The 19,098-nt window shown below is 39.4% G+C and overlaps 1 protein-coding gene across 5 annotated transcripts in view; it reads right to left on the bottom strand.

The window, feature by feature from the left end:
* Window positions 1–996: 996 nt before the first annotated feature.
* grb10b (growth factor receptor-bound protein 10b) overlaps window positions 997–19,098 on the bottom strand; it is a 70,730-nt gene continuing 52,628 nt past the window's right edge. For 3 of the 5 annotated variants that reach the window (XM_067602142.1, XM_067602141.1, XM_067602143.1), the window contains exons 6-17: window positions 16,210–16,366; window positions 11,308–11,423; window positions 10,728–10,802; window positions 8,851–8,988; window positions 8,458–8,568; window positions 7,958–8,056; window positions 7,598–7,675; window positions 7,310–7,426; window positions 6,744–6,810; window positions 6,501–6,588; window positions 6,254–6,347; window positions 997–5,955 (exon numbers count right to left, since the gene is read on the bottom strand). In XM_067602142.1, the coding sequence (XP_067458243.1) occupies window positions 5,809–5,955; window positions 6,254–6,347; window positions 6,501–6,588; window positions 6,744–6,810; window positions 7,310–7,426; window positions 7,598–7,675; window positions 7,958–8,056; window positions 8,458–8,568; window positions 8,851–8,988; window positions 10,728–10,802; window positions 11,308–11,423; window positions 16,210–16,366 (1,287 nt within the window). In that variant the 3' untranslated portion in view covers window positions 997–5,808. Of the gene's footprint in view, window positions 5,956–6,253; window positions 6,348–6,500; window positions 6,589–6,743; window positions 6,811–7,309; window positions 7,427–7,597; window positions 7,676–7,957; window positions 8,057–8,457; window positions 8,569–8,850; window positions 8,989–10,727; window positions 10,803–11,307; window positions 11,424–16,209; window positions 16,367–17,945; window positions 18,567–19,098 lie in introns of those variants that run through there. The other 2 variants (XM_067602145.1, XM_067602144.1) reach the window with 2 other exon arrangements.

The raw sequence follows: 19,098 nt of genomic DNA, 5'->3' as shown, positions 1-19,098 counted from the left end.
CACATGTATTGTTGCAAATTTGTCTTCCATAATAAGTTACAGTAAATGAAATACTTTTAGTGTGACTTCAGTTTTTCAGCCCTTGAACTTGCGATGGTATGGCACCATCTAGTGGGAAAGATGGGTTACTCTTTCAGCACAACATGCACACTGACAATGAAGATTGTATTATTTGAATTGAATATATTTTACATTATTTTTTTGTATTTAGACCCAGTATGGCACCAAGAATCTTTCCAGACTCTGGACACATTCAAATCTGGAAAACACACACAATTGTTGATGCAATAGTTACAGTATGACAACCCATGCAGATACAGTATGGTTTGTACAACCCTTAGTATAAATCTATTAATACAGTGGTGTTACTTTCTTTGGTTAACAATATTTCAAATGACTTTTTCCTCCAATAAAGACAAACACAGTTTAGGTTTTTATATCAATGTATTAATGTTTTATTCTAATTACAATAAACAGAATATATCAGTCCCTTATTTGTACAAAAATACCTGAAAAGGTTACAATTAAGATTTATAAGCCATTCAACTATTTACAGATTGAAGCAAAGCACATTATGAATACAGGAACTCTCTCTCACAAAAAGAGATAAGTTACTGTTTTCTTTTTTGCATTCCCTGAAATACATAATAGTTTATATTTTTATATATAGATATATTTTTACTTTACTCATTTGTACAGCCACGGTATCTTGCATTGTGACAATGTTATGAAAATGCACAAGAGTCAACATGATAATCGATCAATCCATCTTTGCAACTCGCTTTCAACTCCAAAAGTAAACTGAAACTGCAACACGATAACTGAAAATAAGAGCGTTCATTCTCAATCATCTTTCGCCGGAATCATTTAGAGTGCCATTTTCTGCTATTAAATTGTATTCATCAAGTACTTCTTAACTTGCAAAGGGTTTCATACTCAAGGCGTGCTTGAACAGCAGGGAGTGTGAATGGTAGCACTGACTTTGTCATTCACATGTTAGGTCTGGTCTGTGCAGAGAGGGAGGAGTCAGCAGAGGCACCATCTGTGGTTACAAGTTACCTGGCTACCAAAACTGACACTGTGCTCCACTCCACTGAACCAATTTTAGTTACATGCTTGAGTGTAACATGACACCATAATTCAGATTGGATTATAATTTCTTCTAATTAACTAGAATTGATGGCATGAAAATTGCAGGTGTTTTATAATTTGGTTAGCTGTTGTTGCTCTAGGTGATGAGTGTGGTTGAATAGGTAACATTGTTGGTGATGGTGCTTTAAATCAGCTTAGGTAGCCAGGCAAGTTTTTTAGGCTTTTTTTTTCTTTTAAACAAACAGCTTAAACAATAGCACTGACAACATGGTTTATGTAACTGCACTCTTTAAATAATACTGAATCTACTTAATTTTGCTGCAATAATAGTTTTCAAGTAATCACAACTAGCAGATTGTTGAACATAATGGAGAAAAGTCTGTTGTTACAACTCCCAGCTTAATGAAACCAAAATATTCTTGTATCCATCATCATCCAGTACATGAAAGTCCCAGAGCTCTGATGAACCAGTAGTTTTTAACATGCTCCAAGTCAACCCTGAGCAACCCGGTTACATTCATTTCTGTTAAGTGTAAAAATGTGGATATCCAAACCCACCAATTTATTTTTCATGTGTTCATTAATTGAATATACCCTCTGTCTTTTGCATTTATACAATTCAACTCGCTGCCTAGGACCACCCTGTGCATGTGACAGTTTTTTTTTTTTTGCAAATATGAACTCCACCTTACAGGGCTGCCTGATCTGTCCCTCACTTGTTTACCTCTGCTACCATTCACTTCAGTCATCAAAAAATCTAATAGGGGGAGTTTAAGGATGAGTGCAGAGGGGTTGACTCAGTCTCAGGGGACTTTTAGATTAGTACTTAGAAACAGCTAGTATCAACAATTCAGTGACGTCTCAATAGCTTAAGATGACTTCCAGCAACTACTAGAAGATGCATTTCTGTATTGTTACTCTCCAGATTCCTCCAAACATCCACATATCAAATGTCAGTGACAGAATCCCTAAAAAGTAAACTCAAGATCCACATTCATGCAAATGATAAAACCTACCTATTAAATAAAATGTCTTCAATCTGTTGATTGTTGCTCTGGTGTGGTTTGAATTAAATGGAATATGACATCCCTTTTTGCAGTTTTAAGGGTAGAAAGTATATAGAGGAGCCTACTGTGCCTGAATGTGTGTATGTGTGTATGTGTGTGTGTGTGTGTGTGTGTGTGTGTGTGTGTGTGTGTGTTTGGGGTGGGCATCAATCTAAGCACCTACAGATTTTCACTTAATAGATTTAACTTGACTGTAAAGTTTTGTCCTACATCTAAATTTCTACAATTCTTTCTTCACAGCAAGGCATTGAAACAGTGAATTATGAGAATGTTGAGGCTCATTTGACCAAGTTTCCCAAAACATTGTGGCTTGAATTCATTTTTTAATTTATGAATATGTTGTCTTTAACTTAAGTCACCACAAGAAAGTGATGATTTAAGAAACTGGAGGCTTCTTAAAAATGGTTGGAATTCTTGAAAAGGATGTTTTTAAAGATCTGGGAAAATAAGAACGTAATTAATAAGGGTAAAAGAAAAAAACTTAAAAAAGTTAATGCTTTGGGAAACTCAGGTATTTTTTTGTTTCTGATTTCACAACATCCCACCTGTCATCTATTGGAATGACAACCTTAACACTACAGATGCCAGTGTGCTTTAAAACATCACTTCATAAGTGTTGATGATGACGAAAATAGTTTTTGAATAATCAAACCTAAAAAAAAGGAAAACAAAATACATCAATAGATGCTATGTCATTAAAATAATAATAATAATAAATCACACTGGTCAATCATTTCATGGTAATGACAAAAGAAAACAGTACAGAACAGCGCTGAGAAAAAGAAATCTAAAATTTTCAAGTAATCAGTCACATCCAGATAAATAAATACATTTTGCTGAAACAATACTTTAAAAAATGATTCATCATTGCATCTTAGATAAATAATGGTGACCATGCACAGTGTGTCGATATAGCGTGGCTATTCTGTGTCTCATTTGATCAATATACCTTAAGACAACCTGCAGGTAAATAAAAGATGGCTGTTGATACTGCATTATTACAGGTAAGTACAAATAGTTCTCTAATTATCCGCTGGATAGTGGCCTAAACAGAGCTACTATCAAAGCTTGGACTAAATCAAACTTTCAAACATGAGTTTTTAGAAATCATCAGGCATAGTCATGGTGGGACTATGTCAGAGAGGATTATTCTGAACCATAATCACTCTCGATGGACTTGAGTGAAGTGACAAAGGCTGAATTTAAATATCGACAGAATTCCAACCAATTTAGATACGTCTTCAGAGACTTTGAGATGGCGAGGATTTGCCCTTCATCATGCGTAATCCATTTTGTTCCATTCTGCCAGACATGATCAATCAGTGCAAAATAACATGTTTCTATCTATGACAAAAAGAAATTTGATCCAGGTTATCTAGAGGCACTGTGAAATCTTCCTCCGTTATATTGTATAGTTAATTACAGGAAGTCATTAGTAGACTTGGCCAAAACACAAATGGAAACCCATTAAAATGCCTTTTTTGGGTTCGACTTGACCTGGCTGGTGCTAGGAAAACTAATGATTTTCACTGAAAGTGTACTGTTTAGGATAAAAGGTAGGCATAGCCAGTGCCCTCAAACTAACTCAGTGAGAGTTTGTTGCCCCTTGCTCTCTGACTGGTGATCTCATAATTGTCACTTGAAAACACATCTTGTACCAGATATCAGGTCAGTAAACTCAAATGAACGGACATGGGTTAAAAAAGGGTCCTGTAATATTTTTGAAGTCAGAGTCCTAACACTTCCAGTATTGTGTTTCTACCACACCGATGAGAGGGTATTTTCACTTTATCCAACGATAAGCTAAAGAAAGTGTAATGAGCCAGGCAGAGAGGACAAAGAGAAGGAGAGGCTGGGATAATTTATCACTGCAAAAAAGTGAACTAGCATTTGTGTACTTGCAGATAACGATTAGTTGACAGTCTAGTGTCCAGTGGTGCAGGTGCGCAGTAGATGTACTATTTGCTCAGTACTTCCAAGTAGAAAAGGCCACATTATCTGGAATGTAATCTATGCATTACATGCATTACATTCCAGATAATGTCTACTATTAATGTGGAGTTAGAGCACACTAATTCATATTCCTAACCGCATTTATGTTTAAGGGCACAGGACTATATCTAATACTCTTACAGCACTTTACTGACTTGGGGAACATACAGCATGTGAGAAGAGGCTCTGCTGTACATCTGGTCTGAACTAGTTTTGTTTGACAAAGAAAAATAGAGTGTGATTTGCTGACAGTTACTTGGGTAAAAGTCATGAAGGAAATGCTAGTGGTTATCCTTCCTTATGCTGTTGTGAGGACAATCAGACAAAAGAATGATTCTCTCATTCATCCAGCTTTATCTAATGCAACTGATAGCCTTATACCTTTGTCTGCAGTATAAGAAAGTGGATGAACCTACAGCATTGGCTGCATTTCCAAATAGTTACCTGGTTTCACTTTTCAACATTACAATCACCAAAACTGTCTACCTGGTTACATAATTCATTTAGCTTTATTACTCATTTCACCCTGAATGTCACCATGGTATGATAAATGCATTATGTGGAAGTTGCAATTGGAAATACTTTAGGAAACTGGAGCGTGCAATAGAATTAACAAATACAGGATGACCTTTTTGTAGCTTATGTGGATAATGAAGAGTTACACATATCCAGGATGCAGAAGGTGGACTTTAAACACATTTATAAAGAGAATATTGAAATAATAACTGCAATGAATGTGTCAAAAAGAAAAAGAAACCCTGTGCGGTCAGAGATGAGCATGAGATTTTCTGTGAGAATGGACAACACAGATTCTGTGTTGTCCACTAATAAAAAAATACTTTGTTTCAACAATTCCAGATTTTTCCTTAGCCGTTTTCTCCAGGCTATTTTGTCCCGACAAACTTCTGATTTCTCCAAAAGCTCAAAAGGATTCAGAGGCCACACTCTTTCTGACGCCTCCATATTTCATCAATGTTGAATTTTGACATGTCCTTACGTGCCTATGACACTAGAGGGCGGTGGCACCTTCTTCTCACAGTTAAGTAATGCAACAGCGGGGGAAGTCATGCACCCTCAAAGGCCACTCCCAGTTTGATGAGTGCAAAACTAAGAGACAATCAACTCTCCATCTACAGTATATTCGTTGAGGATGAGTGATGAAAAGTTTGAATGAGACTACTGTTTGTTCTCAGAGAGCAGAGTGGTCCACGTGAAAGCTAGAATTGTTCTGCTGATTGTCCAGTTGAAGGGAAATACAGTCTACACTAAGAGAAAACCTTGAGGGTCACAGGGTCCAAGCTTATTGATGACTACGGGTAGCAAGATTGTGGAAGATTTTGCGACAGCATTGACACAAACGGCAGTGTTCATTTCCTTTATCTTCTCTCTTCTTGACACAGTAACTTCTCAAGCAAGTTGTGTATCCGACTCCTTGACTTCCATGCAAACCAAAAGGAATCCAACAGGTCATCAGTCTCCGGCGGACTCTCGACAATATAAAACGACAACAACGAAACATCAGTCAATTCACCAGCTTCTTATAAAGATAAAAACAAAAAGAACCAACCAACAGAAAGATTCTTTTTGTTATGTTTGTTTTAGGCAGAGTCAAGGGAGGTCAAGTGATAGGGATCATGGGTCAGATGATCCGTAGGTGTCATAAGGCCACGACGGTGCATGGGTGTCTGAGTTTACAAGGCAGCACTCCTCTGTTGAGCTGGTAGAACTCGACCAGCTGAATCAGGTCGGTGAATTTGGTGGCGCCGTCATCAAGGCTGAAGAAGACTTGGCCGTCCTCTTCACACTGCCAGCGTAAAATGGTCCAGGCATGAGGGAGCAGGGACACAGCACATGGGAAGAGAAAAGAGAGGACAGGGTGAAAAAAGGAGGACATCAGACTCTGTTTATAAAGCCCCTAACAATGGTTTGACATGTCTTGGCTTGGCCTGTTTTTTTAAGAATATGCACCATGAATGCTGTGTGTGATGAATGTTAATAGCATTCATGTATTTGCTCATGTAATGTGTAATTTCAACATTCAATGTCCACACTATCTAATTAAAAAAAAAAAAAAACATTTAAGAAAATTCATAAATGCATACCGGTAGAATCTGGAAATGTTTGATTTTCTGGTGATGGCACAATGTGAGCACAAACGCCTTGGGGTTACTCTGACTGACTCTCAGCAGAAACAACCTATGCAGAAAAAGAAAGAATACTGTGAGGGAAACATTCAGCTGACTTTACTTTGATGGATGCAGTGAGAACTTCACATTTCATAATTTATTCATGGAGGAAAACCATATATATGAAATTTGTATGGAAATTCTATGGAATCTGTAGACTTACCCATCTACTTGTCCCTGCTGGTGGATAATACGATGGGATTCTTCTCTGGTTATCCTGCCATGGAACCACAGCTGAGCTATGTGGATGACTGCAGAGAAAATAAAAGATATAATACATTTAAAACAAGAAATAGGAAAAAAATGGACAACTCAGGCCCTGAGGATTAAGAAATTAAGAAAAAGAAGTGATTAAGAAAAAGAAGGATGGACTACTTTGTTGATCCCTAAATGTGTTTGCATTTACCTGAACTTAATGAGGAGTGATGTAGTGGACTGTGGGAGCCTAATATGTTCATTCGTTGACTCCTCTTCTGAGAGAGATGCCACATACAGACAAAACAACAGGGATTAGTTCATGTTGCACTGTACACATGACAGTTCAGATTCGTGTTATTCTATTACAGTGTCTCTTATATCTCTACATTTTTTAACAGTGAAGAAAAATCTCATACAAAGTACCTAACAAAAAAGCAGATCACAGCTTAAATAAGTGTAAAGTTGATCTTAGCTTCCTCTACATTGTGTAAACATAATTGACCACTGACTTAAATTCTGTTGACAGAGCCAGTCCACAGCCGTTAGATTAAATTTGGCATTTCATATTTTGACAGCTGCCCTACAGCCATCGCAGCTTTATGAATATACAAACCACTTTTGTAAGCTGAAAGTAACTGTCACTGAAAAATCAACACTTACTAACAGAGCAGTGTATGAGTATTTGAGGAAAATAAATAGTGCCATCTGTAGAATTCATAATAAGGTTTTGAGGTCTGCTCCTGGCACGGTTGACGGGGATAACATGAAACTCACCCTCCATGCATGCCCCTCCTCCATGGCGGCGCTCTGAGCCTCCACAGGGTTGTCAATCACCCTGCCTATCCTCCCTGAGAAGTCCATCGCCACAAGGGAGTTCTCTGATACACTACGCTAGGGGGAGACAGAAATACATGACAGTCAAAATACACAAACGTCAGGCTGCAGACACACACAACACATATATGAAAGTTTTTAAGTAATGGTATTAAGTTTAAATTTTTGGTTCAACGATTTCAGCGTTTTGAAGCTGTAACTCAGTCTTTGATGAAGAAGAAAACTTACCACAGGTGCTGAGAAGTGTGAGAGCAAGGTTTTTCTTTGTTGAGGAATCTTATAATTCTGGTACAATACAATCCCATACTGTGAAGAAAAGGGAACACAGTGGTCAACCAACACCATCACATTCTGGATGAGTGTATTGTAAATAGTTAAAGGTTTGCTGGTGGATTTGTTTAGTCAACTAGTGTAAAGTAAAACTGAGAAGAAATGGCTCACTGATATATTTTTGATCCTGACCTTGTTTGCTGTACTTTCTGACAAAGTTTGGAACATTTATTACAATGTGGTCTGCAATCTGCTGATAATTATAGAAAACACACAACAAAACAATGGGTCGAATGTTTTAGGCTGTCATGGTGGTACCTTAAAGAGTCGGAAGGCAGTCATCCAACACGTCCTGCCCTGTTCGTCCTCAGCACACAGAATCCTCAACTCCTTCAACTCCCCTCGGCCTTTATTGGGCTGCAGATTAACATCAGAATCAGGACAGAGCTCATAAATGACTGATTGCAGTATATGATATCACATTACAGTATTATCATCATCATAACCACCATTATTATAAACACAAGTGAGGGTTTTAACTAAGCTGAGAAGGATGGTGAGCAAAAAATGTATCAACTGTGCTTCATAGAAAAAATAGATGGAAATATAAGGTGACTCAGCTCTTATTTAGATATATTATTAAACCATCTAGAAATACAGCCATCAGCAATAAACCCGAGGCTCAGCACCACATTAAACATATGCATGGCAACGATCTTCTCATGAGACAGGGAGCTAAATGAAATGTCAATCATTGCTCTGCTCATAATATTTCATTAGAAATCAGCTTCATCTCACTGCTGTCATCCGCAACTCACCTTAATACAGAACTCGTAGTCTGTGGGTGCACCGTGCTGCTTTTTGCCTGTGATGACAGTGAAGATGTTGCTGTCTTCTAGGTCTGCTAGTAACTGTAGATGTCTGGGCTCCTGGAGACAGAAATAATGAATAAGTCAGAACATCACAGAGAGAAACAGCCTGGAGGTATACAGACACAGAGAGAGACCTTTGAAGGTATTCTTTGAAGAATTTAATTATGTTTAATCTGACATATTTACTGAGTTATTGCTAGAATATATTAATATAGTGTATTCAGTGAAAAATAATGACTGTAATTACAAAGTAAATAATAATAATTGCATGTTGAAAAAACTCAATGAACCATATTCTTCCCTATCCTATATCCCTTGAAGATGGAAAGTTGCTGTTACCTTTGAAGTTCCTTTTGTAGAACAGTAGAGTCCTGAGCGCCGCAGGAACATGTAAACTTTCTTCCATGACTTTCTTCCCACCTCCTTCACGTACAGATACCCCTGGATTTCTGGACAACTACTGGTCGCTAGAAAATTCTAAAAGGAGGAGAAAGAGAAAGGTGGAGCAGGAGGATTAGCATACAGAAGTTTGGATTTATTCACTCTTTGATGTCCTCTAACAGATACATTCGGCACCAAGGACCCTGTGCCTCTGGAGGGGAACTCATCACATCTGAAGCATGGAAGCTCTCTGTCACTGCCACAGATACTGATGGCTGCAGCGACACTATCTGTAGAGGCATTGCAACAGACAGGAGGCGATTGCTTTTTGTCAAAGAACACAGTTTCATTTGGGCTTCTTGCAACAGAGCAAGACTGACAGCTGATAGTTGAGATGGGCTACAGCTTGAATTTTTACGCACCGCAGTTGCCACCACGATAAGGATGTGCTACTGTCTGGAAAATCAAAGGGTGTGGAGTACTGAATGGAGCTGAAAAGGGCTGACAGGGTCCTGACATTGCCATGTGTGTGCACACATACACTCATATGGACTTTTTTCTATTTTAAAAACCAAAAAAGAAAGAATATATGTAAACAGAAACTGTCATGTTATGCAATGTGCCTCCCAAGACAAACACTTTATACATTGAATCAACATACAGTACACTCCTATTGGGAACCCTTAAAGCTTAAATTGTCTTGTGGGTGTCTGAAGTATTTGGAGTTTGCGGTTTCCATGTTTCACAAAAATATCACACCATGAAGTGGCAGGTTAAGTTATTAGAGCTGATTTGGAATCTGTGGCTTGCGGCAGGGAGGTAAACTGTTCCAGAGGACTCTTCAATATTTAAAGCACATGTTTGCCAGTGTTTTGGAAACTTCCCACAATGGGCCTCATGCATGAGCATTTTCCAGCATTTGCGGCGCTGCACATTCACACGCAACATTCATTTAAGAAGCTTTCTTTTTGAGGCACTACACCTTGCCGCTTTGTGTTGACATATGGCTCTGGCATAATGGCGAATATTGCAAACACCTGGTTGAGCTCGGCTCGGAAACCGTCTGCTTTGGACGGCACTCTAATTGAGTGGAAAGATCTTTTGTTTAGAATAAGTCAAACACTGAGGATTCCAGACACAACTGCGGCCCACCCCATCCCCGTTCATTTATTGACTCCTCTACGTAGAGCATAACGGAGCATAAGGTCTATATGATCAGCAGGGGAGTTAAAAGCTTTCCGTGAGTGGCAAGGATGAAGGGATGGATTCCACTTGTGGTTCTGTCTCTGACAGCTCCATTACATGATACAGGAGAGAGTCAGACTGCATGTAAACCCTAAATCCATTAAGGCCAAAGCTCTTCAAAATCCCAAGAATGTTTTTGTTTGGTCTCCTCCCAGACTTTTTTTTCTTCATATCTTTTGTGAAATCAGTATACGGCCCGTGAGTGGTCTCAAAGTAGCATGACACACGTGCGTGAATTTATACTGTGCAAACATACGGTAGGTAGGTGAGGAACTGTATGTTCTATTTCTGACTGCCTAATTCTATCCATCACATATGTCAGGCCTGTGGTGCGTGTGCCGAGACAGTCATGTGTCAACAGGGGATCAACAGTAGTTATTACTGCAGTCTCTGACGAGACACACTGTCTAAGGGTCAGAGGTGAGGTATGTCAGCTTGATTGTACAGTATGTAGCGGGTGCTGACTCTGAGGTAAACTAAGCTGTGTGCGTGTCAGGGAGAGGAGAGAGAATGAGAGACAGACACAGAGAAACTTGTCTTTATGTGTGTGTGTGTGTGTGTGTGTGTGTGTGTGTGTGTGCTGCGTGTACCTGCAGGAGCTGAGATGGTGGAATCATACGATTGGTTTCCTGGCACCATGCAACCATGTGCTCTGGGAAAAATGTCTAGTGGAAGAAAAAGGTGGGGAGAGAGAGAGAGAGGCAGACAGACAGAAAATATCAGCCACTGTGACATTAATTATAGGGTAGGAATTCATGACAGAAAAAGAAACGTCACGCAAATCTCATTAGTACTGTCAGCTGTCATAATATTTCACAATAACACAAAATGAAGAGAGGCACTTTGTCAGGGAGCATGCCTTTCATTTCATCTCTGGATCATCTCTGGCCACTCTTTAGAGCATAAAAACTTTACTGCACCAGTAAACGCCCTACATATAACTGTCTTTTCATTTGACCTCTCTAAACACAAGTTTCTTTATATTTTTTATTTTAAATAATCTAAAAACTAAAGATGCAAACACCAAAAAATGCCTATACAAAATCCAAGGAGCTGTTGCCCCAGGTGTTGTTTTGTTTTTTTTAAGCGGCTATAGGTATAACATATTTCAACAAAAGGATGTCAGGTGTGACATGGCATGTTAAGAAATGTCTAAGAAAAAGCAATTACCAGGGGGTTTCTGAAGAATTCATATTTGGCATAGTTCTTTCTGAAGAGGAATCTACTGTCGCTGTTCATAGAAGCCTGGACCTGAACCACCAACTCATGGTCTTCTAGACAGCGCTCTGAGGTGAGACAGGCAGAGAGAGAGAGACAAGAACAATGATTATTTATTATTTAAACCATCTCAGAATTTGTTTACAACTACATACAAGCAAATGCTAATGATGATGATGATGTGTCAAAAGAGTGAAAAGTAATATGTGATTGTTGTATTCCTGTCTGACCAAACGGAGAGGAAGAGAAACATAAACTGAACAAAATAGTCTTTAAGATTACAACATTCCCCTGAGTATGTTACACAAGCACCATGGAAATTACTGATAAACTGTGAAGACATTGTAATTAGAGGAAAAGATCTATTATCAAGCTTGTAGGACAGAAACAGAAAGTCTAAAAGAAACGGTAAAATGAAACTGAAAGAAAAAGCACACTCATACCATCTCAACAAGACATTCGGTCTATTTTTGTGCGGTAAAAATGTTATTTTCTTAAAGAAACAAGTCAGTAGGGTGAGATTTTCTCATCCATTTCCAATGCAAATCAGGCTGATTAAAGACTTGATACTAGTACCTTGTCCTGTCTTGTTTCAGTTCTTTTTTGTTATCCAGGGTAGGTTCTGTTAGCACTATTTCTCTTTTGCAGTAACTTCCTGCTCTCAAGTACAGTTACATACATTCACATATGGAAGCTACTTCTTTTAAAGATGCATATATGACTGTTGTGACCACACACTTAATGCCATCATAAATCATTTTAGGCAATATTAAATTCAACAAGGAAAAAAAAATGATGAATGCGACATAATGAAAGTGCTGCTTTAAAAATTTTCCTGGGATTCATTTGACCAGTGGCCTGCAAAGATCTAAAAAATGCAGACTGGTTTCAATGGTTTGTGCTCATCAAACAAGCTGTGACTGATGATCTGACCCAGGCCTTTCTTTTTCAATGAGAATAAAAGAGCCTGTGATTCAGCTAAAAGTGTGTCCTTCTGTGGATGTGGTCAGAGGTCCTGGTGATTTATTTTCTCTGTAATGCTGACACCGGACATGACTCAGTCAATTCCAACGGCGTTAGAAGTTCTCCCTGTAGTGTCTTTAATAAAAGACATCCTTTCCCCAGAAGGTTCAATTAAAATTCTGTACCTTGACTCACTTTAGCTGTGCCAGTATATGGTTTGATAATTATTTTTATGTGAAAATGAAAAAGAGAACCTCTTTCTGACTGCACAGCTCCATCTCACGTCTTTATCTCATTTCATGTGTTCCCTCGTTCTCCCTCTTTATCCCCCTGTGACAATCTCCTTAACACCGTCACGAATCTTCTCTTTCTTTCCGTTTCATCCTGTTGCCTATCTGATGAGTCATTCGTGTTCGTGACTGTGACTCACCCTGGCAACACTACCTCACTGTCCCGTCGCTGTTAACCTTTTCAGGCTGACGAGTAGAGGTCAGCGTTACTTATCTCAAAAGGGCCATTTCATCCCATTCAGTAGTGCACTGGGAGTGGGCAGCTATGTACGGGAACAGGCCTCTCTATTCAAACAAACTATTGTTCGGGCCTCTCTGAAACTTCTATTCTCGTCTATCACCCAACCACATGTGCACACATTAAGTGTCTGGGCACATACATGTGCGGTGCAGATACAGTCTGCACACACACACACACACACACACACACACATAAGCATGTACACACACAAGAATGAATCTCACATACTGCTCTCATACAAAAAAATGCATTAAAATAGTACTGACTGGAGCAAACCATACATGTAGGCAATATTCATATATCAACATATATTTACCTCTAATATACTGTGGACAAAATACATCTAATCAGCAAACATAGCCTAAATGGATTTGAGTCATTCAAACTATATTTCAAATGACTAACTTCTAATCTATGACACATATATTTCTGGTTTTCTTGTGGGTTATTCAAAATGTACGGAAGACTAGAAAGACTAGACTAGAAATGTTGATATATCTTGAAGTAATTTAAACTATAGTAATAGAAACATTAGGCAAGTAACAGAGCTCCAAACCAGCCTTGTCATTTGTTAAAATATGTAAGTGAATACATTTGTGAGGCATACACAATGCATTCAATACACAGAGGGTTAACAAATACCACTAATTGTCATGCAAACCCAATATTAGCCACCATTTTAACAGCTTGTAATTTTGTCTCCCACATGTATATCCATGGACACAATCCTCATGTGTACATCTCCACAAACAAGCACGCACACACACGCGCACACACACACACACACACACACACACACACACATCACACACACACACAATGAGTCAGAAGGTGTACTGGTTCTGCAGTAGCAAAGGCATAACCCTTTAATTTTAACAATCAGCAGCACACTGCAGCTTTATCACACCTCATTTACTCAAACTCCTAAACATAAAATACAATAAGTAGTCATTCCAGACCTGAAAAGAATACGGTTGCAGTACAGGTGCACCGGAACAGAAGGGCTATAATACAATAGAGCTACTCCGAGCCAACAATGATGTCACTTACAACAAACCAACCTAACTGTATTTGGCAGCATTGTGTTGGCTGCACTGGTGAGAAATGTAATCAGATCATGATGGATGGTGAAATATTAGGTTAGACTTTTGGGACCTGTATTTTGAATAATGCAATATTTTTTCTAAAGGTTTCCTCATATGATAGGGTAACAGTCTATATATAGATGCAACACTAAAATCTTGGCAAAACAAAAAGTGTATCCAAACAAGGATGTCAGCTGAAACGGCAAAAATGAAATCTTTTTACATATGTTTTTTGTCACCATGCCTCGCTCCGTGTTTCACTACCTGGCAGACTGCTCTTCATATAAAACTACACCCCCTTCTCTCCCACATCTGTTAAACTGTGCAGACATGAGCACAGAGCACTGGCTCAACTTGTCTTCCATAAGTGCTTTATAATCGCCCTCTCCTCTGGGGGATGCTGGGTTTTCTGACATTAAGCTGGCCACGGCTTTCCAAACTTACTGTTATACTGCCAAGCCTAACACAGAATCACCCTGACAGAAAGGCTCCTCATACAGCAACAAGTTTGACACACCTTGATTAATCAATATTGTGCATATTACTAAATCTATAAAGAATCTGCTGTATGAAAAAATGCTACCTCTGTAACTGCTATCGACTGACCAACTAAAATGTAACACTTAGATCTGTTATATCAAACTAAATGTTCTACATTGAATACTATTCCTCATCTCTGAGACAGCTTCATTTTGACCTTTTTAATGTCTAGTACAATTTAGAGATCTCCGTCTGGTGCAGTCTATTTTCAGGAGAGTGGTGTTGGGAGGTATTGCCGCTCCTGACCTGAAGAACGTCTAACATGAAAGATAGCCTTTTAAACTCTACATCAATCATCTCCATCACCTCTTTGCCATGTCATTTATAGAAATGGATCGATAACATTACACCCTCTCTGATACTGAGAAGAGCACAAGGCGGTAAAGGTTTTGTTACAGTGTTCATCACTTACGTCTCCTAATCCATAACCTTCAATTATCACGTCTCTTCCTTTAGCTTCTCATTCTGTGCCCTTCATGTAATTCCCTCTTAATGGTTGACAGGAGGAAAGAAAACATAATATCATCTTCGCTATTCTTAACAAGTAGCTCAGGACCCTGAATAATGGGGTCAAATATCTCATGCAACTGTCCTGGATCTTTTTCCATACCCAGGATGATTCTATTTATCTGGAGCTTCAAAAACACTTAAATCGACCTGCCAGAATTTTTAAAAATCAGTGAAGGATGCCAAATACCATATGTGATACTTTTTCTTTCTTTTCCATCCATCATCCTCTGTATAAACCAAAAAACTCTTCTATCAGAAACAACATTCAATCTACTTAAAACTCAAAAGCTGTAAGCTTCAGGCTGCAAAATGTATCAATAGCTGTGTGTGTTTAATTTTATGAATTGAGGACAAATATAGTTTCTGCTTGTTCTACAAGAGTCCCAAGAGTATTGACACGCTTTAATAAGAGTCTCTGGGAAAGGCTGCCTCCACTTAAATCTGTTATCTGTTATAAATCTGTCTGCTGGAATCTTCATCAGCCCCGTTCAGCACAGTCTCCTTTTACTGAGTCATCAGTTAGCAGTTACAAAGTGAAATTCAATCTCAACACACCTGTAGTTAGCATCAGCTTTTATGGTGACAAGGTTTAAGATTATTACCTCATACCTTCCACCATTACAATCAGTCATCTAGAAGCAACAGCTCCATCTCTAATACCAACACCGTACATACAGCTCAGACATCTTGCAAGTGCTTTTGTTTCTTTTTTCTTCATCTCCAATTGTGTCTCCTCTACTGAGTCAGAGAACCACTGGCCCGTTAGTGCGACAGCAACTCTGACTTTAAGCTCAGTGCATGTGCTAAATCTCTGTCTCAGTTTTTCACAAGATATCATTGTCCTGCCTCTTCAGCGTAACGCTGCACTTCTACAGCAACCTTTCACACTGTGAGGAACTTGATTAGATCACTGAAGATCATGTCTCTGTGCGTGCATATGCTGTATAGTATGCGCATGCTCTCATGCTTGAATACATGCCTGCGTGAGAATATGCGCCTGAACTGCCTGTCTGCCCAAGTATGCGGGCATGCATGCATACATGTGAATGCACCTGTGTATGTGACTGAATGTATTGCATGTCTCAGCCCACCCAAAAGTCCGTGGGTTTTTGTGTGGGCACGTGAGTGTGTGTGTAGGTCCGTTCGTGTGTGTAGGTGCGTTCATGTGTGCTCTTCATGTGTGTATGTGAACAGTGTTGGAGGCCTGCAGGGTTCTACCCCTTACCTAGACCTAGCAGCGGGTGGTGCTCAACAAGTGCCCAACTGTTGTCGTCCACACAATGGCTTTTATACACCAGGAGCTGGCAAAGGTCCCTGGCTGTCATGTCGGCTGGGATCTCCACCACTTTACCCATGCCGTCTTCACTGAAGATCTTCACAATCTGTGAGGAGGAAACAGATCAGGGTTCAGTTAAATAAAGATCATTTGAAGGTAGTTTGGTAAACTAAAGAATAGTATTTCAATAAAGAATATTGAAAAATGACAAAAAGGCATTTGAACAGTTATAACTGTGTTCTCGATTGTGAAATTTAAAATAATATGAAGGTTTAAATATGGATTTCTATGATAATGCCAAAGGGAATATGAAGTTGTGATAAAGTCATGTAACACAAACAATTTTTGAAAAACACAGCCTAATGGGTGGGTGAAGCCAGCAATTTTCTTCAAACTCTAGCACAGTATGTATCATATAGCGCTCTATACACTATGGTATACACAGGCCTGTAATTATAGCACACAATAGAAAAGAACAGACATTCAAGACAATGTAGCAATTGTGGCGTTAGAAATCTCAAACAAGCATTTCTTAAAGCAACTTGTCACTATAATATATAAGCAAATAAAGTGTAGTGTATAACACGCGCCTGCTCTTGTGAACACAAAGCAGGAATGTCTATGCCAAGTGAGCATATACTACAGCTTAAAGGGAAGTAAGCACAGTGTTTCCAACTATAGCCTATCAAGACAATGTATGCAAGTATCCAAACACAAACGCAAGTTATTTTTTCCCATGACTTAATGTGTTGACATTGAGCCAATAATAAGACTATGAACATATTGAACTTCAGAATGAATTCAGTTTTTGATAAATAACTTATGATCGTTTTTGAATAGCACCTGTTTTCATTTTGTTTCTATTTATAAAACTGACTCAAACGCGTACTCACGCACATACTGAGCTACCCAGGTAATATAGGTAATATAATAGATATTGTAAAGTGATAATGCAACAAACGCTGAACAGATTAACCTCATCTACATCCAGATACATCCAAATAGTTTAGTGTTCATTTTCCACACAGATACATACACTGTAGGTAAGCTTTCACTTGTCATATTCACCCAAGAGACCGCCAACAACATCCAGGACATTTCACCTTCTGTCCTTATTCTGGTAAATAGTCTTAAATTTACTTCCACTAAGTGTCCACAGGTTGACTTTTCACAAGGAAACCATGCAGTCACACTCACTGGATACACATCTAATGACCCACAGAGAAAACTAGAGAAGCCTACTTAACCTGCAGAGGAATTGAGCCTTGTAAGCCTACAATCTAGCCTACTAAGCCTACACATGTAATAAATGCACGCTTCCCACATAACATATCACGACAAAGAAATCCTGTGCAAAGATGCAGCTCATAACATCACAGTTTGCACAAATCAGGCCTGAAGTGCTCTATCCATCCAAAATGGTCAAGAAAAAAAAAAAGCAAGGAAGCCTCAATCATTCAAAGCTGCTGACATATTTTACTCTTTTTTTCATTGCTCCGCTCACATTTTGAAGAAGACAAATTGTCTTCAGCCTTCTAGGTATTTACACATTCCATTTCTCGCCTCTGGTTAAGCATAGCCGTACTTCAAAGAGAAACGGTCTGAAAATGTAAAAAGAGAAGGAGGCGAAGAGAGGCAGAGACACACAAGGAGAGATAACAGACACAGAAAGAGAGCGGTCTTACCTCCACGGCCCGCAATAGGCAGCAGTCCGGGGAACACGAAGGCATTTTTTGGAGTAAGCCTGGCTCCCCACACACATACACACACACACACACACACACACACTCAAACACAGACACTAAGACAGAAAACCCAGCTGTTCTGTCGCCTTCTATCCTCCAGAAAGACTGATTCAAAATTGAACGCCAACAGTTGACAGTTGCAGTTGTGCTACCTGTCACATACCCTGGAGACTAGTCCTTCAGTCTATCTAGGCCACCGTGTCTATCTTTAAAAAAAAAAAAAAAAAAAAAACTGTCTGTGTGACCTAAAGCCGGTGTCTACTGTACAGCTCACAGGACAGAAACACAGAGACAGTCAGCGATCGGGTGGCAGCAGGTACAGTACAGTGCTTCCAGTGCCGGTTGAGTCTGACAACTATCTTTCTTTCTCTCCCTCTCTCTCCTTCTCTCTCTCTCTCTCTCTCTCTCTCTCTCCCCCTCACAAAGGGTTACAGCCTCAGCCACGGGCTCCGAGGCACACTGAATCAAACCACACGCTCTCTAACCAATCATAAGGCTGCAGCAGGCTGATGTAATCATTCCCACACAGACCCAGGCGCACACACACACACGCACGTACACACACACACACACACACACACACACACTCAGAGGCATAAACACTCCAGTAGACACACAGTCATGCACATACACAGCCAACTTTTTCAGACCTCTTGCAAGCCCTCTTCTTCAGTTTCTTTTCAGAACTCCAAGCGAGAGGCTTCATTTGAGAAGGGTGTGGGACGGTGAAGACGAGGAGGAGGAAAAGGGAAAGGAAGAAAGTATGAAAGACAGAGTAAAAAAGTTTGTCTTTGTTGCTTTTTCTTGCTTCCAAAATGTTCCAAAGTTTTCAAGTGAGGGCTTGTTGGACTGTATGTTTTTTCTCTGCTTCTTTGCCTCTCTTTTCCTCTCCCTTCCTCCCTTCCTCCCTCCCTCCCTCCCTGTGGCTTAACTTTGAACTCCCCAGTCAGATCTCTCTGCCTCTCACAGCAGTAACAAGACTCATTACAGAGCAAATGAAATGAAACAAACCTGGAGCAGCACTTGAGCACTCCAACCTTCTTCTCCTCCCCTGGTGGCTACCTTCGTGCCAACATTCTTTCTCTCTAAAGAA

The sequence above is a fragment of the Thunnus thynnus genome, chromosome 10, assembly GCF_963924715.1.
Source record: "Thunnus thynnus chromosome 10, fThuThy2.1, whole genome shotgun sequence".
Lineage (NCBI taxonomy): Eukaryota > Metazoa > Chordata > Actinopteri > Scombriformes > Scombridae > Thunnus > Thunnus thynnus.
The sequence above is the reverse complement of the archived record's forward strand: the minus strand, read 5'-3'. Positions and strand labels throughout refer to the sequence as shown.